The sequence below is a fragment of the Thunnus albacares genome, chromosome 6, assembly GCF_914725855.1.
Source record: "Thunnus albacares chromosome 6, fThuAlb1.1, whole genome shotgun sequence".
Lineage (NCBI taxonomy): Eukaryota > Metazoa > Chordata > Actinopteri > Scombriformes > Scombridae > Thunnus > Thunnus albacares.
Window position 1 is genome coordinate 31608792 of NC_058111.1, and position 26104 is coordinate 31634895.

General features: G+C 37.1%; 1 protein-coding gene across 1 annotated transcript; it reads right to left on the minus strand.

The window, feature by feature from the left end:
* Positions 1–535: 535 nt before the first annotated feature.
* LOC122984746 (POU domain class 2-associating factor 1) lies at positions 536–22734 on the minus strand. The gene is made up of 5 exons (XM_044355369.1): positions 22652–22734; positions 15360–15487; positions 6275–6314; positions 5840–6132; positions 536–4360 (listed from the first exon to the last, which is right to left on the minus strand). The coding sequence occupies exons 1-5, from the start codon at positions 22665–22667 to the stop codon at positions 3926–3928; spliced, it is 912 nt and encodes a 303-aa protein (XP_044211304.1). The 5' UTR covers positions 22668–22734; the 3' UTR covers positions 536–3925.
* Positions 22735–26104: the final 3370 nt, after the last annotated feature.

A 26104-nucleotide genomic window follows, 5' to 3' on the forward strand; every position in this document is an offset into this window, starting at 1 on the left:
TTCAAATGACCAAATTCATGTATGTTTAATCAAATTGCCAGACAGCAAACCTGGGGCAGTGTAATATTCCAGCATACTGTACATATGTACTATATATACTTTATATCAGGCTAGTTTTGGCATTTTACTTAGAAAAGTCTAATCTTATCTGCTGAAGAAGATCATGTGATATGATCAAAAGCTCCAGAACAGCTACTAAATGGAACTTGTTGTGAGTGTTTAGTCAACAAAGTTAAACATGCAAGTCTCAGTTTCATCCACTCTTTCATGCAGCCAGTGCGCCACATCATACTGTAGACTTAACTGAGGTACAGAACAGTAAAGGAGCTCTGATTGGTTGATGGCTCCCCTGTTTTTTTCATAAGCATGTGGGAATTCTATTTGGTGCTGTGAGGCTCACTGGATGGAGGTGAGCTCACTGAGATGAGAGTTTTTCTTAACTCTACAGCTCACAGCACTGAAAATGAACACACTCAGGCTAAATAATGCAAAATAAGTATTTGATTGGGATCCAGCCATCCAAGAAATGCTCATGCAAGCAGTAAAATTTATTAATATATCAACCTTGAAAAAACTACAGAGGCACATGAAATCAAAAATCAAAAATCAAAAATCAAATCAAAAATGCTATACCACTTTCTAATAAGGCATCATTTAGACACCATTTATCACCATTTACTTATGGTTTTATTTATGTTGAATAAATAATTTACTGTTGATTTATAGATCAGTTATTCTTTTAAGAAATTCTTTTAATGTGTTGAACCACTTACCCGGATGAAAATCCATGTATTAACATTGACAAATTCAGACCTAATGAATTAAAACCATTTATAAATGACTTACCAACCTTTATAACTTATTAGAAATAGAAAAACCCATAAGTATTAATGAATGGATTACCAACATTTATAACTGCATTATTATCAAACAGAAAGGCCAACAACCTGGCAACTTGGAGTTGTTCTTATTAATGTCTTATAACCTCTATAAAGTATTAGTTAATAATGTACTACATTAATAAAGCCATTAGTTACAGCTTACAAACACATTAAAGATGACATATTAGAAAGTGGTACCAATGTGCAAGTTTGTTACAACAACAATTGCTGTGTGACAGCAGAACCAATATAAAAAGAATCTAATTTGGACCAATTGTGAAATGTGTATTCTTAGCCTCCTTGGGGTGCCAGATTTGTGGGAGCCTGAGGCTCAGCCTTTCCATAATAAGCCCTGGTGAGAGCTCCATGTGTCCTGCCTCTCCATGCTATCACAGGTGCTGCACAGGCATGTTTCACGCTTTGAAGGGACTCTCTGTGATTAAGCACATGCAGCAGAAAAATTTGGGCGGCTCCCATCAGACATTGCCACCCTAATTCTGCCTTTCAAAAGAATAAACTGTTAGGTTGATGCATTGAAAGGAGGAGGAGAAAGAAAACACTGAACTGAGAGTCCGACATGCTGGCAATTATAAGCCGCGTGTCGCACATGACACTAGCTTTCAACACTGTTTATATTTCTCGTAGCTGCTGAAAGTGTTAGTTCAGCAGAGGACCAACTTCCCCTTCATTGATCTACAAGGAAGCTTTAGTTTTGTGATAAACTGGCACAAGGACTCTAACAACACATGCTAACTGACTGAGTCACCAGATAAATCATTTGCCAAGAATCAAAGAGAGCAGATGGATGATGAGGGAGGTTTACACGAGTAAAAGTTATGTACAGTAATACTGATATATGATGTTTCCTAAAATAGATATATCTGATTTATTGATGCCTCACAAACTGCCATGACACTGGGGTTGAACATCTCCTGACACTTTGAGAAGCTGGACTGAACGTCAGCATGCTCTTCTCTGCCAAAACCAATTCCATCAAATATCTTGACAGTGGAATAGTTTTATTCATGCTGATGAAAAAGCAACATCTTTCCGTATTGTTTAAATTTCACACATTTACTGTCCATGAACAGCGAAACTCCTGGAATTCATACAAACCCCAACTTATGCCTCACAGTTTACATGTCTGTCATTCTGATTTATCTCTCTTTATCTTTTGTCTTTCTCTTTTTTTTCCTTTCTTGTGTATTGCCTGCTCGGATTCCTTCAGGTGCCACCTCTACTGGTCGCTTTTGTTTTGTTATTTTCACAATTTTTAGTTCTGCATGAGGAATCACAGCCAAAGACAACTTTTTTTTCACATGTTCCCATCACATGCGCAGGGCCAGCACGTTTTCTCCCTTGTGATACGATCTCAGGTGTTTCCAGGTGTGGGCTCTGACAGATGAATTGCTGCCCCTCTCACGATGTCAGTTTCCCCTTGGGGAAAACCCCTGAGACTCAGAGGCCATTACTGCCAAGAGCAAGCACAAGCACCATGGCAAAGTCCTCAGCCTAAGTACAGCATAAGACAGTTGAATGAACACTGCTGTAATATAAAAAACAAGATCCTTGAAAATCAGAAATTTCTTACTAACAAGTATAATTTCAGCTTGAGCAACAACATAAAAAGCTAATTTAAGCAGCAACATTTACTGAAATTTAAAGCTTAGCATACTGGTGGCTCCAGATGGCATTAAAATGTTATTTTTTATCTAGAGTAGTTCATCTTTAGCATCCACTGAATTACTGTCTGTTCTTCTCCCCAACATTCCTGCTGTAACCACCTGCACCATCACACCACTATCATATCTCTGTAATAACATTATTCTCTGTGTATCTCTTATGGAAATGTAATATTTGGCATTTCACCCCCTTTTTCCACTGTCATTCAGGTGAAGAAATATTGGGCAAAGCGGCAATCCCGCATCTTTATCACATTTTTGTTAGCTATCGAAACCTCCCCATTCCATTTGAAAACTCCATGTTGTGTACAATATCATGGATTGTGGAGACAGATACTGGCAGTCAGTGCCTATTCTGTTATTTAATCTTTGTTCCTTCTTGATCAACTTGCCCCAACATGCATGAGTCCAGTTCCTGTTCTAGTTTGATTTAAATCATCAATCAGAAAAAAAGAAAACATACTAATTCCCCATGCTCTGGTTAACTGGCAGCATCAATGACATCAAGGCTAAATGTGTAACTGTTTCTGACAACTCCTTTTTACTGAGACGACATCATCTTGTTTTTAATGGCAAATTTTGCTGCAAAAAGGCCCCACCTGTCATCATGAATATCTTAAAAGCAATAATATATTATACACACATTAAAATCAGCCTTAAAACATTCACACATCCCATCACTTTGATATGATTCATAGTAAAGTATTTCCAAGTATTTATGTTACAGTGCATCATGTGAGCATAAAATACCTCTAAACAGCATTTAGCAAATAAAAGAGCAGGCATGCTAACTTTAAGTGGCTTTTCTCTTCGCTACATCTCATACATAAAAACAAAAAAATAACACTTGTAGGAGAAGGTATTTTAGTTGTCACTACAGGGAAAGTGCAACTAATAGCATTATTGAATAATTTCAGTTTATTTGCTAAGCTTTGACCATCATTCATATCAGTTATGATTGTGTTGGACTTATTTAATTAATTCCTGCAATCATAAAACAAAACGACATAGCTAAAAAGATATCAGATGACCAGAATAAAAAAAACATTAGCCAATCAAAAAAATGAAGGCAAACAGTAAATTATTACCCAAAGTGTTCCATCACGATTTAAATATCAACTTCCTGGTTCAACTTTGACCTACGGTACTACTGCCATAGTTGTGTGCCATGAGGGTGAAAGTGATCATCTGACCACTCGTTTTTCTGCTCTTTGTTCTGTCCATCTTCACTTCCAACATGATGACTCAAGTTATAATAAAAAGTTTATCTACTGTATTTAACAAGACAAAATGTTGGCCCTGGGAAAGACAAAAAGGCCTAGGACAGAAAAAATACTGCTTCTACAAACAAAATGAACAATATCAGACGTGCGGAATGAAGAGCGAGCTGCTGTACGAGTCCTTGCCCTCCTCTTCACCATCTTCCTTTTGATCCTCCAGAAGTTTATCCAGTAGGTTTGGTGATTCCGGCTCTACAACTGGATCTTCATCCAGAGTCTGGCCTTGTGTCTCAGGGTTCAGCTGGTGGTCTGAACGCTGCGGGAGGTCCAGGATCTGGGGATGAGGATCCGTACCCTGGGCCTCCAGCTGAGGGATCATGGTGGTTAAAGACATGGACAAAGGCATGTGGACCAGAGGTGATCCAGGCAGGGTTGTGGAGCCCTGGGCAAACTGGACCCCAGGGCTGGGCATGGTGGATATGGTGGTAAGGGGTTGGGCCCAGGGGAAGTAGGTCAGCCCTGAGTCCGGGAGCTCCATCTGAGGGAGGGAGGATGGTGTTGGGGCCACAGGTATGGTCTGGAACAACAAATATGACCAAAATATATATTAAAAACAATACAGTCATCAGAAGTTCACTAAATCATTAAGGTGATTTATAATGATTAATAGTTAGCCTCTCTTGCTTTCAACAATCTCTACCAATCAAATCCTTGAGGTTATAGAGGGTTAACGTATATCATATATATTCTTTATCAGCTTTCACTGAAGTTATATGATGTTCACTCCATAAAATATTCAAAACCAAGATGATTTCATAGCTGTATATCTTTGGAAACCCTGGGATCTCTACTAGAGTTCTGTAGATACATTTTAAATGACTCACCAGTAGATCAGTAAGGTTGACAAAGTTAGGATTTCACCCCAAACATGCTTTTTTTCTTTATTACTCACTTTAGGTTTGAAAGGTGGCTGTTTAAAGTTGGTAGTTTGCTCCTTCATAGAGAGCAGCAGCTACTGTCAGTTGGTATTCATGTCAGTCCAGCTGTACTACAATAGTGACAGGTTTTTATGGTAGAAAATGTATCAGAAAGACTTTTCTGCTGTCTGTTTTAATATGCTTGGTATGTTCCAAACATTTTCTTTTCACTCACTATTTATCTCCAACATCTGGCTGTATGCATTGCTTTTGTGTGTAGTTTGTGTGGTGAGATATGATCACATCTCAAGTATAAGCAATGTGTCTTGTTATATTGTAGAATATTTTGGTGAAACAGTTCCAAGTTATGGAACAGTCATAGTTGCAGCAGGAGTGGTCTGAGGAGATTTTTGCAAACATTTCGGTACTTTTTTTGTAATGAAGACTTGTCTTTGTAATTCTGTGTAACTGCAGTGATTTCAGCTGCTGTTTTCTGTGAAACTAAAAAGCTAGGTACTAAATTTTTCTCTCTACTCATATTTCCTATCTCTCTGCACCTTCAACTATTAAATAAAGGCAAAATGCCAAAAAAAAGTCTGTAAAAAAAGAAACTATATTTTAGGTGGATACTCTAGGTCCCCTAATAAGCAATTGTAAGCAGTATATTAACAGTTAATTAATGGTTTATAACACACCATAATGTAATTGTAAGTATTTGTCAACAACTTTAACTCCTGCTGTGGGCACCCATAAGTGGAGGCTGCTATATAAACCGATAATGAATGACAATATAGTAAAATACACTTAATATAATATAAAATAATTTTGATAATGTAAAATATATCTTCTTAGGAGAAGTTATAATTGTTGACAAATACCAATAAACACCAAAAAATGTCCTTATATCTGTATTCAATATTGATTATAAATACATTATAGTGTGTTATAAACCATTTATTAATTGTTCATATACTGCTTATAAATGATAAATAGGGGAACTTAAATGAATTATGGATGCTTATGGATGATTTCTGGGGTTTTTTTCAGCCCCATTTTGAGATTTGACCAGTGTAGTTTTTTTACACGCTAAATAAGTTAAAACATACTTTTGTTCACTCATGAAGTCGTCTCCTACTCACCCCGAAGTTAGTGAGCAGTGGCGTGTGTGTGTAAGTCAGCATGGTGTAGCTGGGGCACAGAGTCTGCATATACACATCAGCGGTCAGGGTGGGGGCGGCTGGGTAGGCCAGAGTCTGAGCTGAGGTGTCCTGCTGGTTGTAGTCAGATGAAGACCAGTGTGATACAGCAGGCTGAAGCCCTGTGCTGGTGGCAGGCGGTGCAGCTTTCCATCCTGCACACTGCAACCCTCCATCACTGACTGCAACCAATGAGTCAGCTGGGGAACTGCTGGCAACATCAGAGCCAAAGATGCCTGAATGCACAGAGAAGTTTGAATGTGAGTATTGAAAACAGGCAGGGATGCATGCTTAACTTACAGAAATCAGTTTGGTAAATGTGTCTGGTAACGCTCAGATGCAGCTGTTTGACTAAAAGGCATAAGAATGAACAAGTACCTTGCGTGTACAATGACTGGTTGTTGTGTGTGGCCACATCCTGAAAAAAGAACAGATTACATCAGTGAAGAAAGTGAGCTGAACATGTCAACAAATTGCAGTAGAATCTTTGGACTGCTCTGTCATGTTGATATATAAATATGAAGTATTTACACTGGTACAGATCAAGGCCAGGTGTGAACAGCAGCTGAGTCTGGATCATAATTAAAGCGTGCAAGTGTGTGTTTATGTGTGTTACACATACAAGCCAGAATTTGTTATATTGTTTGTGTATTCACATGCAGGTGTGGACATGAAGAATTTGTCTCTTGATGTTGAGTCAGATGTAATCAAAGCTGAATGTTGTGAGATTTTTAACACATAAAAACTTTTAAATGTTCAATAAAGTGAGATAAATTGACTGGTGATACAACAAAATTACAGCATCTGAAGTTATTTCCAGTTAAAGTTTGTAATTCTGTCTTCAACTGGGACAGAAGTGGTTAACCTCTAACTGTCTAACTTATGCGTTGGTTGGTTACTTACTGGTGTACTGTATGTGTCATTTCATGGACCTACATTTATGTTTCTCATTGGACATGGATACTCTTATTTACATATCAGTGAGCTAAAAGATTAGGCCTTAGATCTTATCAAGGCAGAAAACAATGGATAAATGTCTTCCACGGTTTACTAGTTTACTGAAAAAGCTCAGGCTGCAACTTAATAATTGATCCGATTGCGTAAATGGATATTATATCCCCCGAAGGCACAATGGGCACACTTGTGTTACACCAGTACAGGTGTGGAGAGAGGGTGGAGTCCAGCTGCACTCAGGGATGGTAGTAGATTAGTAGGACTATGAACAATTGTTAGAGCATACAAAGACCTGTTGACCTCAAGTAAAGTGAGTATTTCTACGATAGCTTTAAAGAGATTTAAGAGATTTAAAAAAAGGTTAAAGAAAGATTTAACTCTCAAAACCTCTCAACCTACTGTATTATATATCTTTATTTTGTCAATTCAGATGAACACCAGGGATTGAAAGTTCACCCTTAATCCTGGAAACAGTAGTTTGACAAAAAAATCTTTAGTTTTAACCCACATAGGTCAACTAAGACAACTAAGCAAATTCCATCAGATGAGGACGACCCTAAGATGTAGTTGAAAGCCCTGAAAAACCAAGTATGTGGACCTTAAGTTTATTTTTTTTATCGTATTATAGGTGTCATTTGTAATTACTTGTATCCTTTTCTTGTTAATCTTGCTCTGCGTTTCTATTAAATCCACTTTCACTAAATCCGCCTCATAATGTCCTACATATCCCACAATGCCTCTCAGCAGCCACAATCCACAGTATGAAGACATACTTAAAGGTGGAGGTTAAAATAGCCATATTGTAATAAAGCTTCAGAACAATGGCAAAGAGAGTCAAGCCTGTTTATTAAAATGACAAAAGTAGTTGACAGATTCGTAAAGATGGTGGTTGTGGCTGCAGTGCATTGTGGTTTATTGAGGAGATCAGTGTTGCAGAATTCTGTATGTCTACCTTTTCTACAATTAAATTATTTATATATGATTGATGAATGTGTAAATTGTCCCAAATTATGGCTCTAGATAAACTGTGAGTGACATCAAAAACCAATGTTTAGCATTGATGTTTTAGATTCTCCAGTTGATGGTATGATCTTTTAGTGATTCTAAACCTTGACCTTGTGCTGTTCTGAACAGTGTTGGCTACCAGGCCGCAATATATACAGACATATTACCTCAAAAAAACGAGCTAACCTAAAGAGAGCTTAATTTAACAGGGACTATAAATATGTCAGCATTATCCAAAACTGTTTTTAGCCATTCAACCTGGTTTCTTCATTCTGCATACATATAAAACAACTTTACACTTTCAAATTCCTTGCAGTGCATACACCAAAGTCCAATTTTGCATGCAGGTGATACACACCAATAACTTCTTGGAGAGCTGATGTGTCCCCAGTTTCACTTCAAAATGTGTAATAGCTACGTTGGCCTGCGTCCATGTCAAGTGACTGTCAAGTTTCTGTTTCTGCTCAAAAAAAGAAAAAAATGGCTGCCATTCCCTCTATTCTCAGTGGAAAATGCAATATTTTAAAATTGTTTTGGCATTAAAATACATTTTGATAGCATCTCTGGTGAGAAATGTGCATTTTATTTTTATAATCTTCATGCAGTGAGTGTGTATAATGTATAGTTTGTTTCAGGCTTTCTATTGTTGCTATGGTGGTTGCTATGGATGCTGCTGTTGCTGAAACCACGTAGTTGCATGTTGCGTAGTTATCTGAGCTGTTATATTATTTGTGTTGTTTTATGTAACTGTTTGATGATGCTCTTTCAATAAAAAACATAGATTTTAGAGTGGCTCAGGGATGAACTGAATTTGAAATCCAGAATTTGAAGCTTTGCGATTGGCTGACCAGAGAACCCGCCTGGAAGTATTTTCCTCACTGTACTTGTGTTAAGGTTTTCTTTTAATGATATCTTTAACATTTCTCAAAACAAAAACACGAAAGTGTCCTTGATAACTCAACAATACAATAGGTTAATGTTATATGGCCATATAAACAGGATGAAGACGAGGTTATCAAACTAGACTTTATATTTCACATCCCTCATTTAATCCCTGCATTTGTCACTTACATATATTTCATCAAAGTGGACTTTAGAATGTGCATTACATTCAACCTCCACTGTTACATTATTTAATTATTTATGCAAATTTCACATTTAATTGTTACTCTTGTCACCTTCATATATTTCATACACTTCATTTCTTTGTCCATAGCACAGCCCACATTTCCTTTGTGCAGTCAATATTTAATTTCAAGTTTTATATCCTCTTTCAAAACTATTACTATTCTATTATGTAAATATATTTTAAAAATTCAATTTCATTTTAATATTACTGATATTATTTCATTATCATTGATTTAAATTTACTTTTGTCTATTTTTTTTTCCTGTGTTGTGTTTTTTGGGAGCAAACACCAAGACACATTCTTTGTATGCTTGCATTGACTAATAAAATAGATCCTGATTAAAGGGATTATGTCATGTTGACATAAAATCCTAAAAATAAATATACAAAAAAAAGATACAAAAAATCTCCAGGGTTATGTAAATAGTTGCTTCTGCATGCCTTGGTATTTGACGACCTGGGAATGAGAAGAGGTCTTTTCAGCGCTCACCCTGACCCTAGATTATCAGCAGTATTATAATCTCTGAAGGTGACTCATTTTGGTCATTATTTCCACTAAAAAAGAAAAAAACAAACAAAAAGGTTTGTTTTATATCTTGGTCCTTCAAAGTTTTCTCTGAAACTAGGCCTGGGATGGTTTGTGTCCATGAAATGAGAAAATTAAAACTTTATTGTGGAGCTAAACCAAATACATCATTGGAAAGGTCTCAACCTGCAGAGTAGCATATGTCAGTATGAAGATTCTACATAGCTCCTGCTTTGAAATACTGACCTTTGAACCTTGACCTTAGTGCATGTTTGAGGGCTTATAATTCAGCAACAAAACAGGCCAAAGACATGAGACCAACAGTTATAGAGAGCTCTTGACCTTAGCTATCATGTGAGTATAATCAACAACTGGGTTCACTATTAGATATAGGTAAAATATGGTTAAAATTAATTTTCACCCATCTAACAATTAGATATTTAAAATCTGATTACACTAATGTGTTTACCATCCCCTTAAACTTCTCAGTGTACTTTCAATTCAGTATATACAACCTCCAATTCTAGGAAAAATACAATTCCCTAGAGCCACGCCATGCAGCTTGATACAAATCAGCACCACAGTTGTAGTTCTTCCGGTTTGCAAAGCAGGGTGGGTTGTAAAAAGATATATCTACTGAATATATCAAATATCTAGTACAGCTCAACTAGTAATTACGCTGCATCTAGATGATCCATTGTTAAGAAAAAGTAAAGATGTTTCTCATGATTCAAAATGTTCAGCCAACATTGTGTGTGTGTGTGTGTGTAAAGTAATGCAAAGTGGACTGTCTTTGTCTCCATAGTAACGGTCGATGAGGCTCCTGGGTAATATAGCCACTTTGGCTATAAAAAGCTGACAAAAAAAACTTGATTTCTCAGAATCAAAGGTGAAATAATTAAAACTAACAGCCTTGACATTAATCCATCGTATTCTTAGATATCAAGGACACTTTGATATTTTTGTGTTGAGAAATGTTGAGGATATCATTAAAATTGACAGTGAGGAAAATGAACAACTTCCCAACAGCAGGTCCTCTGGTCCACCCATCAGACTGATGCAGTCTGTCATAAATGCAAAGAAGAAATACATTATCCCTGTGGCGCCCAAAAATCTACATTTTTATATTGAGAAAACATCATCAAACAGTTAGATAAAATAACAGAAATAACATAACAGCTCAGATAACTACACAATATGCAACTACATGGTTTCAGCGACAGCAGCGTCTATAGCAACCACCATAGCAATGATAGAAAGCCTACAAAAAAACAAAAAATGCACTTTTCTCACTAAAAATATTATCAAAACACATTTTAATGTCGAAACAATTTTAAAATATTTCATTTTCCACCAAGAATAAAAGGAATGGCAGCTGTTTTGTCCACAGAAGTTAAAGGGAAGGACTGGTGTATCACCTGCATGCAAAATTGGACTTTGGCTTATGCACTGCAAGGAATTTGAAAGTGTAAAGTTGTTTTACTTGTATGCAGATTGAAGAGACCAGGTTGATTCATTACTTTGGTACAGACTGAAATATCTCAATAGCTATTACATGGCTATGAAGCTTTCATGGTCCTTGAATAATGAATCCTACTGATGATGATGATCCCCTGACTTTTCCTCTAACGCCACCATGAGGTTGATATTCATAGCTTATCTTATCTAGCCATATATTGACATCTATTGGATGGATTGTCGTGAAATTTACAACAGAAATTCGTGGTCCCAAGAGGATGAAATGTAATAACATTGATCTTGTGACTTTTCATCTAGTCCCATCATTGTGTCAAACTTTTATTTTGTCCCAATACTTTAGATTATGACCAAATACCTGCAAAACTCATGACATTATCATCAGCCTCAGCTGTACTTTGTGTTAAGTGCGAATTAGCTAGGCAACCGTGGCAACTGTTCACTGTCTGACAGATAAGATAAGATATGCTTTATTGTCCCACAAGGGATGTTTGTCTTGGGCTCTGAGCCGCTGCATCACACAACACACATGCCAGCACCTTTAGTCTCATCTGTAGACAGATTAAATCAATGAACTCATTTGAACTTTTTTTCCCTCTATTGAATGCACCTGATTGTTCAACTTTATAAGTAAAGTAAGTAAACTTTATTTATAAAGCACCTTTCAAAACCATAGTTACAAAGTGCTGTACAATGCAAACGATTAATATATAAGCATGTGATTCACATTTTGCAACTTATGTTCATTTGTAATCCAGTTGTGTTGTGACAGTAGTTGCTGAAAACATAAAACATAGGCCTATGCTGTGAGTTTTTACATCCTGTCTTCTTATACCTAGAATGATAAATAAACTTCAATGACTCTGCTCAGTCGTCTCTTCCTCTGCTACCTGTGTTTCTTTTCTCTGTGTTGAATGTACACACCCAGATGTCCATCATGCAGAACTAGTGTATAATCTCTCGTGAAAGACATCTGTATGCATATTTGAAAAAATACATTAGCTCTGTACAGTATGGGCCCTATACGGTTGAGTGTGTAATAAGCTGCAGCACAGTACATAATCTGTAGTGTGAAGAGAGTAAAAAGTAGTAGTGACAGCTTATGTCAGTGTTTGGGTACTGCTTGACACAAGCAGCTGTGAAAGACTGCATCCTGCTGCCTGCAGTCAGTCAATGGGGCATGTTCAGAGGCAGCGGGGCATGTGCTGTCAGATGCCTGAAGGACTGCAGAGGAGCTGACTTGTGTCAGGGCTTTGACAGAGGGGGGAAAGTTACAGCCTTCGATAATTATACTAAAGATGAGAAAGATTACTGAGCTCCTCTAATTTCATTTTACTCAAGTGTTGAGAGTGATAGGCCTCATCTGAAAAAATAAAACTCTGGCACTTTTGACAGAAACTGTTGCTGTTGCATGAATGATCAGAAAATCTTTCTTGAAAATAAACAACCAATTTTCCCTCCACAGATATGGTTTTCCTGCTGGAGGCTGAGGAATGGCTCAGCTCTTACAACACCAATAAGCCTAATACCAACAGAGGTAAGGTAAATGCTGACTGGGTGTGTTTAACTGTAAACTGAGTGTGCTTTTAAGAACACAGATTAACAAACACTAGAATCTCAAACCAAAGCTCTCTGCTTGAACAATAATTCCCTTATACAATGTCAGCTCACCTCCCTTCACATAGCGCCATGCTAATTTGAAAAATATAAGACCTCCCCATTGAATTAAACTGAGAAACTCTTCATTTAAGGGCCTATTCACCTACATTCATATTTTGGGTCAATATGCACAGGTTTTTAAATATCTGAGAGATTTTAGCCTTCACTCCAATGCAATAAAGGTGAAGGACCTCACAGTATAGGAAAATGATGTTTAAAAATTTTTAAAACAGTTTGTGTCCCCATTACTCTCAATAACCTACAGATCTCCCTATCAACTGCATTCATATGGACTATTTTCTTCATAGAAGGTAGTTCCAGTGAAAACTCGCAATGAGCTCTGTGGGTTTTTGTAAGTAAGCCGTAGTTCAAACCAAAACTACCTGCATGGTATAATACCACTACTGACACTTTGGGTGAACAAACCCTTTAATAGCTATAGCTAATGTTATTGTGCATAATATCTTGATGTTGATTGCTTTTTGTTTGTTTTAAAAGAGGAAGTTGGGAAATACATACGCTTTCTTGCTTGGAGTTAGAAGAGAAAATCAATACTACTCTTATGTCTGTACTCTGAATATGAAACTACAGCCAACAACAGGTTAGCTTAGCTTAGCATAAAGACTGGAAGCAAGGGGAAACTGCTAACCTGGCTTTGTCCAGAGATAAAAACAAATATATACACCTAAATATACACCTCAAAAGCTGAATAATTAACACGTTATATCTAGTTTATTTAATCTGTGCACAAACCAAAGTGTATCAAGGCAAGTTACAGTGTTCCTTTGAGCTGGAACTATTTGTTGGCCGGGCCAGTGACTCCCTAGACTCTTGTCAGGCAACCAGTGGAGATTCCAGGAAGCCACTGCAGCTGGCCAAGAAATAGTTCCAGCAAACAACTAGTTTTTACATATTGGGGGGTTTTTTGTACATGTTTGTAGGTTTTTTTTATGTGTTTGTTTTTGTAGTGTACAGACATGAGAGCAGTATTCATCCTCCCATCTAACTCTCAGCAGGAAAGCAAATACTTCCCAAAATGTTGAGCTATTCCTTCAATATGGTTTGATTCACATGAACACAGTATAACAGTGATTACAAATTTTGGATTAATTTCCAAAACTGGATATTTTAACTTAAAGAGGCTCCCTCAAAGATAAAAGTAAAAAAATGAATTCTCCTCATAATAAATGGAGAAAACCGAGGTTCAAGAACCTCTGGATGATATCCAACAAGTTTCAAAAGCTATTTTCATGTTCCAAAGAAATGCTCTCTGAGTGAAAGATGAGTATTATCAATTACATTTTGCAACTAACTAGGAGATAACATACAAATACACCTAGTATCAGATTATGGTTCAAAGAGTGTGGGGGTTTTTTGAGGGGGGGGTCATGGATTGCGTGTGTATGTTATGTGTGTGTGTTTGTGTTTGTGTGCACTGTCTGTCTTCTCCAGGTCTAGTAGGTGTAATAAATAGCAAGTGGGAGGGCTCTTTGGCAAGGCTGCGAGTTATTTTGCATAGGGCTGTGTGCCCAGCCCTGGAGCCATGCAGGGAATGGCTGTAACTGTCATGGAAAAACACCTGGATTATATAAGGACAAAATCCCCCCTGCGCTCTGGGATAGTCTCTGGGTCCTGACTGCTCACATCCTAAAGGCCCCACAGGGGCCCTTCCTTTCAGCTCTTGTGAATGCCATCTGTAATTTGGTGAAAAATATTCCAGTTATTCCCAAAAAAGAAAGAAATTTTGATCTTAATGTGTCATGTTCCAGCATCTGCCCCATAGAGTTCACTTTTACAACCAACAACATGCATCAGGAGGTTCAGTATGTACATTTCTTTTGATCTCAGCAGAAGGCGTAAAGATCTTTCACTCTACTTATTTTCTTGACAGTTCTGATGAGTGAAAACTGTCAGCCTGGAGAATAATGGTAATATATATTATCAGAGCGCTAGAAAGCATTCTTAGAAATGCAACAGGTTATTAAGGCATTATTCAGGAGAACTTTAAAGAAAATATTGGGAAAAAAGTCTGTGTTCACCACAGAATCTATGACAACACCCCCAAAAAGTTAATGAACTTGAGTTCAGTTAAAGACCCACTGTGACTGTCACAGCCCTGTTTTGTTTTTGAGACAAATACATATAAAAGTGATTCTGCTCAATTGTTCAATTTTATTTATTTTATTTTTTTTATTTTAGAAGCTCTATATTTTTGAGTATAATTTTGTATTTGAGTATCTGCTATTAGAATTGAGTCACTTGACAGAGTAGCTACTGAAGATCTCACAAAGCACAGGTCTGAAATGTTTGATTAGTCCGACAGCACATGAGCTTGAGCAATCATTGCTCCATAACTGCTCCCGCAGTAAATCCTGTGGTGATTATTTGTTTAATGAGTAATGATGTCGTGATAAAGGGACAGGGAACCATGCGGTTCCAGTACCTGCATGACTGTTTGGAAAATGATTTTCTTTGAAAGGAAGGGTGGGGATATAAAATATATCAAATTTGTCAGTACTGTATGTAATTGTAGCTGAGGAATCCAGAATCTTGGCAATATATCATTTATTTAATTTAATGTACACCTCATTTTAAATGTCACAAACCTGGAGTAAAAGTAATAATGTGCAACTGATCGTGAAATGAATTCATCATCAAAATGCATCATGTAAAATCATGTTAATGTCATGTGTTGTGTTGTCATGGTGTCCTCACCGCGGGAGGGGGCACTGTCTTGGTGCTGTGTGGCTCCAGACTTCTCTTCCTCCTCAGCAGCTCTTTGACCGGGTCTCTGACTCGAACGCCTTGGTATGGCCTAGACCTGGCCAGGGATGATGATGGCGCTAGAGACACACAGAGAAACAGAGAGAGATGGATACACACAACTTGATTTCCCTACAACTATCTAGACGCAGTCGCTGTGATGGACATGATGAGTTCACAGAGTTTATGTACAGAGGCAGCCTATAGCCTCACTGAGATGTATTTGTTCAGACTGTGAACACTGAAACTGACAGTAACACCAGTACAAGAATAAACCCATCAAATATATTTTATGTACATATGTATTTCTATTATAGGATGTGACAAAAGTTGCAAGTATCTCACATCCTTCATCATAGATAGTTAGACATATAGTATTGCTATATGGACTACTACTGTATTCTTTTAAACACCTATCCTATCCTGTTTATACATCAACCTCCACTTATGGGTGGAGTTATAGTTGCTATATCTGCTTATAACTACATCATAGTGTTATTAACCATTTATAACTTTTATATACTGCTTATGAATGTTAAATAGGAGGACTTAAATACTAACTGGCGGTGTGGAGGCTATTTTGCAAATATATTCATTGGACATCTAAAATTTGTCCAAAATACTGCAAATAGCTACTCAAGTCTATCACAGTGGAGTAATAGATTTAGTATTGAAGTATTAGTGAAAATCAAAGTATTGAGTTAATATTTCAGGCAATTCTGCAAAGTATTAAACTAATTAAATACACAAAGTTATATTTACAACAGTAAGAGTAATTTTTTTCAGATGTTTAGATTCTTTTTATTAACATTATTTCTACTCTGCTTAGATAGAAAACAATACAGACTGCAGTAATCACGCCACAACTACAACCACACACGCCATCCATTTTATCACTTGTGTGCAAGACAGGTAGAATGATTATGGATAACTATGAGACTTCTAAATATATATATATATATATATATATATACACATCATATATATAGGATGTGTGTGTGTTGTTTCACACCTACAACAATGTGTTCAAGTTCATATGTCTTTGATTTTTTTGCAAATAGCAGTTTAACCTACATGCTGTGGTTGCTGTTGATTTGAAACACATTGGTTGAGTTAAACCAATCCTAAGAGGTAACAGCTAACAACACCATTATAAAGATTTTCTGTGCTTATACACGTCTATTCATTTGAATATTTGACTGATGGGTGAGAGTGTCCTCTGGAGCCAGGCTGACAAAAAATTTCAGGCTAGATGGTCTCTCAGTACGTCCAAATGTTTACAACCAGTGACTTCCTGCAAGTATAAGCATGAGAAGAAATCGGATCTGACAGAGGGCCTCTTTTGAATAAACTCAAAGTAACAGTTAAGTACATGTGACACTGCAGATAATGACATCGGTCAGTACAGCCGCAGGCTACAAAGTCGTTGAAAGTAATGGCATTTTCCCTGTAGCACTGCAGCAGCGCGGGCTCTCTGCAGATGGAGGGTGATCTATATGTGTACTGTGCAAACAACACTGGAACTTCATAGACCATAAGGCTACAGCTCACTATTTGATCAGTTTTATTTGATTACACAGGGGACATATTTTTGGTTCTAACCATTCTATCCATCAGTCAGATCACATTTGATAGCAGAGTGCAGTAGTCTGTAGTAAATGGATAGAATTTGATCTGGTTAGGACAGGAATTGGTCCGATCTCCCCCAATCTTCCTGTCTACGGCTGAGTGACTCAACTATAAGCATTTTTCAAAATTGTGTAGTCACCTGAGAAAGGCTCAAACAGTGAGTGCAAACACCAAGAAAAGTGATCTGCACCATATGTCTTCATCACTCTGACTTTCACCTTCCCCCTTCCACTTAACTCTACTTTCATTTTTTTGCATTCCCATATGCAGGCATGTCATCTACACTGATACTGAGACATAGACTCACCCCATCAGTCCTACATATGTCATGTTCATTTGTTCAGTTTTGCCAGATGCACAACAATTATTGATGTGTACAATGCATGAATGAATTATCAATAACACAATAATTGAGACATAGTTTTTTCCATAATAGTGAAATGTTTGAGCTGATTTGTTATCCAATCACATCTTTTTTGAGATCTGGTGAGACAGCCACTGTCACCTCTAACAACCTCTTATAATTTGTTTGTGACTGTATTTTGCAACTTTCATTTCTTATAGGTCTAGTTTAAGCATCAAACTGTTGTCTTTGGTCTCATTAATATATCCCAGTTAGTACAACAAGACTAAGAGTCCACAGCCATGCTAACAGCTCTGTAAGGCTGTACTTTGGGACAGCGATGATTTGAGCTGAATGCTAACATCAGCATGCTAACATGCTCACAGTGATAATGCTAACATGCTGACTTTTAGCAGGGTAGCCCATTCATATGCTAAATTTGCTAAATGGCATCAAACACCAAGTAAAACTAGGGTGGATAAGGATGTCATGCTGTCATGTTACAGGTATTTAGTTATTAGTCATCAGTAAGTATAGGGCAAATTAATATTTTGACCTGATAGTAGATGGAAAGTTGGGGGGTCGACAAAATCATTAGGAAACGTTATCTGGGAATCATGAATATCTTTAACATATTTCGCAACAATCTAATGGATAGTTTTCAAGATATTTCACTCTGAAATACAACTTAGATTAGAAGAAGGGTAAATGAGTCTACACACTTGTTGCCAAAGGCTTCTTACTGTATGTGCAGTATGTTACACACAAGTCCTGTTAACAATACACCACTGTTGTTGCTGCAGATCATAATTTGCAGTGGTGTGAGAGCAGTTCCTGTTGATTGTCACTCGATAGTTCAAATGAAAACTGCCTTGATGCCACAAACACAGACACACACTCATAAGTCTTTCAGTGACATGATTATATAATAATCAAAGGTCAAAAGTTCAATAGTTTAACAGAACTATGAAACTATGAAGGAAATATCTGCCAACAGGAACTGAAACACCAAACTTGATACATCGATCCAAGAGACTGTTCTTTTTGTAAATTTGGCAACATCCTGTGGTGATCATATCATGTGTGATTTAACAATTTTCACAAAAAGTTTGATTCAAATTGTTGCAGCAATGGTTGTTGCAGAGGGCTTGTGGGGGTGGTGTTGGTGTGAGCCGATACTGGTGTACATTTGAGTCATTCTAATGAAATCACATTGGCATGTTCACAGAGGCAATATGTCAGAGTTAATTTGTCTCTCAGTCCCAAGTAACCAAAAAAATCCATGCCCAGTTCTCACAATGATCACCATTATTGCTGTTTTGTTGCATTCTACATTGTACAACTAATATCACATTCATCATGCCCCCACAGTGAGTCAGTCCACAGTCACTGTAGTGGAACTGGCAACAGATAACTGGGCTTGGTGTGGTAACTGACAAATGGATCTACAGCTTATCAAGAAGTTAACATTTTAACATTAACAAACACATCCTTCCCTGAAGAAATGGTAAGAACAAATACTGTTTGAAGTCATTAATTCCCTCAGGTATAGTAAGCAATCATGCTGTGCAATTTTTCAGCTCTACCATTGCACAGAAACTACTTTGTCTCTTGTTTGTTTTACCAAAATCTACTTTCAAGTGTGTGTCAGTAGATGAGTACATGTGGAAGATAATCATCTCATCAACTTCAACCGAAACTGGAGGATTCACCAAAGTAGCTGTTGAGAAAAGGAGCACTCCCCCGTTCACCTTTCCTGCTCAGAATTTACTTCCAGTTACCAGCCTGCTCCTCTGACCTTTAACCTGTAACTGTTGTTCAAATCACTCCCAGTGACAGAAGAGGGAGACCTGCGGTCCAGACTGCTGCTGTTTCTGTCCTCTACTTAACCTCTGCTGTTAGGCTGAGGGTGTCCTGACAGTATCTCCTCCAGATTCCTATCAGTAGCTGATTGATTTGATTTTGGTTGATGGATTTTCTATAGGTCAGACAGGCTAAGTGGCCGTTCTAGACAAAAAGAGAATAGTGACAAGTCCATGATGATTAGCAGAAAGAAAGAGTCCCACCCCCCAAAGTTACTGTTGCTAAACAGCTGGCACATACAGTTTAAAGAGGATAGAACATGTACATTTCCAGGTCTATATTCATATTCTGGGGCTCAATTGGAATATCTTTTTATGTATTTCAGTTTTAAAAAACACTTTATTTATCTTATACTGGCCCTTTATGCAGCCCCTCAGTTCAACTTCTGACTGAAACAGGAGGTTTTAGCTCCTGTCTCTTTAAGTACCCCTTCCCAATGAGCCCACTCTGTTCTGACTGGTTAGCTCCTGGAAACTGCCACTTGGCAGACTTCTGCCTGCTCCGGAGGCTACATGAACAAATAGTAGTAGGGTTTCACTTCTTGTTCTATTTCTTTACTTTAAATACAACTTCTCAAATACATCCACACATGTTTCAGCCTGAATCCGATATGCACTATGCAAGTGGACAACACAAACAGCCCGTGGAACAACCTTAGCAACAAAGGCTACGGAACAGACGGCCATTTGTGAGCATGGATGAATGATCTGACCTCAGTTCAAAGTGGAAGCATAGGTAACTCTACAGAGCGTTGAAGCCCTGGCCTTTGACTTGCAGGCAGCATTTTACATACGTTCACCTAAAGTTTTGGAACTTTGACCATGTTTAATATAGACATACAACATTATAACAGTATATAAAACCACAAAAAACATAATGTCCCCTTTAAAATGATAATGGTGACAGATTTAACATCCAAATTCTTCATGTTTGAAACAGCGAGTCCTTGATTTCAGACAGAGATGAAAAAAAAGCCGAAGTCTTGTTTTTATCTGGATTGATTAGCCAGCTGAAATGACAACTGTTGCCAGCAGATTTAATTGGCTCTGGCTAATTAAGCTAATTAAGCTAATGTTAGCTCCATGGGTCAGTTGAAAATTCAGTCACATGTTGACTTTTTAATATTCCCAGTTGACTTGTTTTCAAAGGAATATCCTCTCTAAAATCATTTTAGATATGCATTTGTTGACTACAGATATTATATTGTGCTAAAAGACAAGAGAGGCTGAAACTACATGAAGCTAAAACTATATGTTCCAGGCAAAACAATGCAGTTGATAATCCATGTAGAAGACATGGAAATAAAGTTGTTCTGGTATGTATGTTTATTAGTCCCTCAATTATCAGTATGATAAAGAAAAATGTAAGATCAGACTATTTGGCTGCTTACTTCCAAGCAAGGAGAGGTTCAATTTATATTATATTGTTTGTATTTTCAAACAGCACATTCCTCTTTTAAGATTACAAGAGAAAAGGTTTTTAATATGTGGTCTGACCAATGAGTTTAGCGAACATAACGCTTACTCAGATAACAAGTTTGGCTCGGGTTGCTGTTCAAGTTCAATAAAGAGCTGATAGAGCCACTAACGTTATGCTAAGCTCTGTTACACTGGCATCTGTAGTAGCATAATACACTGGATGTTCTATTATGAACAAGACTGTAACCTCAAAAAATATAGTTAGCTAATGAAATGCTAGTTAGCTGACATGCTAATGTTTGCAGCTTACATTTGTGCAAATAAATACAGTTTTACTCCCAAAAATGTACTCAAATATGTGCGGTAAATACAGTATTTGTAAGTCTATAAGATATTCCTTCAAAGTCTCAGTTTACTTGTAATTACATGGTGTGAAGCAAATTTTTCTTATCATGAATCAGACCAAACACTGACCAACTGTAGGACTACTGTACAGACGTGCTGGAGTCATTGTGGAGATACACAAGCAGCTTTAGTGTTGCAGGAGGTCGGGAAGTGAGCAGCTGTCACGCAGCCAACAGCAACAAAAGGTTTGTAAAGATTCATGGGAAAGGACTGAAGGAGTTTGAGGAGTGTGCTACAAACAGAGGTGTGGTGCTTATCACGCAAAGTAATTTATAACAGCAACAGCACAGTGTACTGATGTCTGTTAAATGTGGTTACGTATTCTATAAGTCATTTAAACTATTTCATTGAAGATGTTGAAAAGCAACTCTCTATTGTGTTAATCCCGGTTGCACATGTAGAGCCTTGGGTTGAGAAAATGGATTGAGACCTGTGATGATTTTTGATAATACATATAAATTAACTATTACCAAGACTGAGAGCTACAACTGGAAATATTTAGGTAGAAAAATATCATAATCTTTCACTTTCTATCTGTCAAGTATCCCTGTCGTTCATAAGGTTTTAATAAGGTCTTTTATCCAGAAAACCTAAGATGCAAGAAGCTGTGCCAAAGAACACAGGGAAATAGCCCGCGTAAATGCAATGATGAAATAAATGCAAAAGAATGAACATCTGAATTTCGATTAAATTGAACAGAAGATACTGTCCTCTTTCATCTGTTTCAGGCAATCACACATGAGTACACACAGACAAACAAACAACATGGCACATGCACAGGGACTCAACCAACGCAAAAGAGGAAGCTCCACAGCTGTGCAGTATTTTACTGTGGTGGAGGCCTGCTGCCATTTTGCATATCAAGATTACAGCCCAATAGCAACACAGAGCCAACCTCCCAATTACCACCTTCCTCTTTCCAAAAAAGTCTGACAAAACAGTTTCAATACTGGTCCTGACACAGAGTTGTTCACATCAGGAAAAGTTGTCGCATTTTGTTGTTACCTTTTTTTAGCAGTGTTCCAAAAAACCCCAAACTCCCGTACTGAACATTTTACTACATGTTATAGAGACAACCAAGAACTAAACACTGATTAGCAAATGAAACACAACAGCCAAAATTCAAAGTTTAATTCAAACAAGTTGAGCTAGGTACTGTAAATTAAACTATTTTTCACTCAACAGCAACTCTTGATCGACAGTATTAAAAATGAACATTAAAGCTCTGACAGAGGTAGCGATGCAGGGCGATTGTACTGAATCACATTATATTGTGTTCATGTTATTGTGTCTACTTCCTGTGAGCAACGAGATGATGCTTCGTACACAAATTGTACAAAAGATTAGGTTTAACCTTATCCAAATATTAAAGTCAAACCCTTTTTGGATGATTCACATCTCCGCTGATTTAAAGTTTGAAAACCTTCTGCTGCTCTTTATATTACCACCTTTACTAAAATAGAAGCAGATTTAATCATTGAAACAATTAAAATATGAACTGTATATATAAAATAATGCAAGGTAATCTCCATGCAAGGCTTTTTAACTTCATGTAAATAAAACAACAAATGATGTATTGTACTTACATTTCTCCCAGTGCATACTGCTTATCTCGATAATATCATATAGTTAAACTGAAAATAATCAAAGTGGCGGGTTGACTGACGGGCTTTATAACAGCCTGAAGCTGGCTAACAATCCCCCAGGGATGTCACAGCTTTTCTAACCACAAATCTCCCTGTTGCATCTACTTTCAGTGTTGATACTGTTTAAGTTGAATCTGCACAATACTGTAACTATAAGAGATAAACATTCTTTTAAAAAGGGAAGAAAAATGAAACAGAAACAAATAAGATTGAACATTTAAGAGAATGAGATGAACAACCAAATGTGTGACAAACATATGATGGAAAATCAATTAAAACATAGCTGATGCAAATAATGTATTACAGTAATGTGAGAGAGACTTCCTTTTCACAGCTTTTGGTTTATCTGAGAGAAACTCATTAGCATGGACTCCATTTTGTTTCAAAGAACTGGCTACTGATTGCATTCATAAGGAAAAGTAGTCAAATTAAATTGCACCTTAAGTAACACATCATTTGTCATTTGATTGATTTGTTGTATAACTTTATATGGTATGATTAACCTTGTTTTGATTTTAAAATAATAATTTGACATTCTGGGAAACATGCATATCTACATCAGGACATGTTCAGCCAGATTAATCCATTGTGATATCTTGGCACAGACAGGTGTTATCATGTTTCTCTGAAATAAGACCAGATTTCACAAGAAACCAGTTTTTTTTCCTGGTGCAACTCAGATGTATAAGAACATATACAGTATAAGGTGTGGTCAGATTTGTCCATGAACCACCATTCAGTAGTAATTGTCACAAATTTATTTTACACAACAGAGTGTTTACAAGTGTTTGGGAGTTCTACTGCATATGTGAAATATATGTAGTATTAAGCCTTTTGTGTCTCCAGAGGGTGCTGTGTGAAATCTGATAAATTGCCTTAAGTGATGTCACTTGAGTCAGCGTCAGTTGGAGTTGAAGACTACAAGTTTGAAAATGAATCAAATCTGAGGGTGTAGAGTTAGAAAGAAGTGAGGTTACGAGACATCTGTTGCCCACTCCTCATCTCTGCTTGAGGCTAAATTAGCTGTTACTGGCATAACACACCAAAATCATCAACTGAAGTGGCAGGTGACGAGTTGCATTGTGGGTAATATCAGCGCTAGGTTGTGACAAGGAAGCAGAATGCATGGAATAAAAAAGACGATATCTCTGGTTCTGCTGCATCGATTTTGGTCAATTATTTTTTAAACTGTCCATCGAGAGTCTTGACAGTGTTAAGGGAATGCCAGACAAAATTGAAGGAATATACTTTTATGTAAAATAAACAGTAAGCATACAGAACATTAAGACAAATAACTTAAAGGATAGATTTACAATTTTTCAAGTATGCCTTAAAACAACAGTGAGGTGTCCTTATGAACAGTGAAAGAGGTTTTCCTCACTGTAATCATTCCTCCTGTTCATACTGGCTGTTAAAAGATCCTTCAAATATACTTTCAATGTAAGTAATTGAGGCCAAAATCCACAGTACACACAGTTGTATTGTGCAAAAACGCATTTAAACGTTGATGTGAAGCTTATATGAGGCTTCAGCAGTCTGAGTTAGTCATATCAAGTGGATATCTGTTGAGCTGTGATGGAAGTATAGTAACAAAAAGAGGGACTTTGGCACTAAAAAGACTGTAACGTTGAAAGATTTCTACTTGATTTGACTCATTTGGACGCTGAAGCTTCATATTAGCTTTGGATAAACATTTAAATACATTTTTGCATAGAATGAGGCCTCTGGATTTTGTCCCTCATCACTTCCATTGTAATTGCATTATGAAGGGATCTTCTAATGGTCAGTTTGAACAGGAGGAATGATTACAGCAAGAAAAACCTGTTTCAATGATCATATGGGAAACCAGACTATTGTTTTAAGACAGACATAAAACATTGTGAACCTGTCCTTTATAGTCATGTTCAGGACCATTTGAAACAGTTCACTAGGGCTCCAATTTGATCAGATGACCTGAGACTCTTGCTGAAAATGAGAAGAGCTAGCTGATTTATGTTGTGGCTTATTCAGGAAAGACTTTGTGCTTAAACAGCAACATTTATTAAATAAATCCTGAATTTCTCAGTCTGCCAGTGGAGAAGAGCAAATATGGGGATCTGTCTGGCTGCCATACCTATATGTGGCATTTTCAACGCGCGAGTTTGCCATAGCTTACTTGTTTGAACATGTGAATAGAGAATTAGTACAGCTTATAGTGCCAGAAGATCTTGATAAGAGACAACAGCCTTTCATTTAACAAAACATCTCAGCTGGAGAAATAGAGGTGAGTCAACATCTTAATGCGCCGGTTAAGGTTCATTTGCCAGTCAGAAATTACACCAAATTGCCTCCAGCGTATTCCAACAAAGGATGACTCTGCTACACTTTCCATGTAAAGTTGCCATCATTAAGGTTTATCCTTGATCTTTGTTCAAAGGTTTTATTTTATACTTCTCTGTATCAGGCTTTTATTCCTGTTGCATTCTGCTTTTACACTAAAAGCTTTTGTCTGTTTTCTGTCATCATTTACGAGTTAATTTGTAAATCTCACAGGCAATGCTTGCATGTCTAATTGAAAGATTGTCTAAAGAACCCCCCTTTTCTCCCCCATGAAAAAAAGATAATTGCTTTCCCCGGAATTCAAGCCAAAAAACAAGTCAAAATGAAACCTGACGTCTCCATCCTGTCATAACATAAACCGTTACAAGCTGCAGTGCTCTCATATGTTTTGCAGTAATTGTGTTAATATCGTGAAATGAGTGTGGTTACATACATATACGCATGTAGTGCATGTGCTTGTGTGTCCCTGATCCTAAATCCTTAGTTTTTTAATTGTACACCATCTCATTTTACAATCTTTATATATAGTCCCATCTGGTGCTGAAAGAAGGAAGAGACATACAGTAAGTGGTTACATCAAAACCCAAAAGGTAAAAACACAGTCAGTACAAGTGCTACCAGTTACCAAGAATTTTATCAGTACACCACTGTTTCAGACAGGTGCAAATTAAATGTAAAAAAAAAAAATCTCATTGATAGCATATGGTTTTGATACAGGAGGCGGTTGTGGTGTTTACAGTCATTTCATTGTGCTTAACTTCCTCTTTTTGAGACTTGAAAGAGGCTTGTAAGACAGTTACAGATGAAAGTTTTTGCTACAGAACAGATGACATCAAAAAACCAATTGTATTTTGAACTTGAAAAAACACATGAATTCTTATTTTAAATGTGTTTCAATTTAATTTTTCAATGGGCTTTAAAAGACTGTCTTGCCAATGTAAGGGATCTTTACACTTGACTAGTTTTATGTCAAAACAAACATATTTCCTTGAAATCAATTTTATCAGGGAGGCAAAGCCTCTGAAAGTATAGTATAGTATAGTATAGTGAAACCATAAGTTTTATGCATATTAT

Coding starts and splice junctions, on each gene's coding strand:
- LOC122984746 (XM_044355369.1), bottom strand. Junction 6,315..15,359: donor AGACAGTGCCCCCTCCCGCG/GTGAGGACACCA, acceptor TTCTTTTTTCAG/GATGTGGCCACACACAACAA. Junction 6,133..6,274: donor CCAGTCATTGTACACGCAAG/GTACTTGTTCAT, acceptor CTGTGCATTCAG/GCATCTTTGGCTCTGATGTT.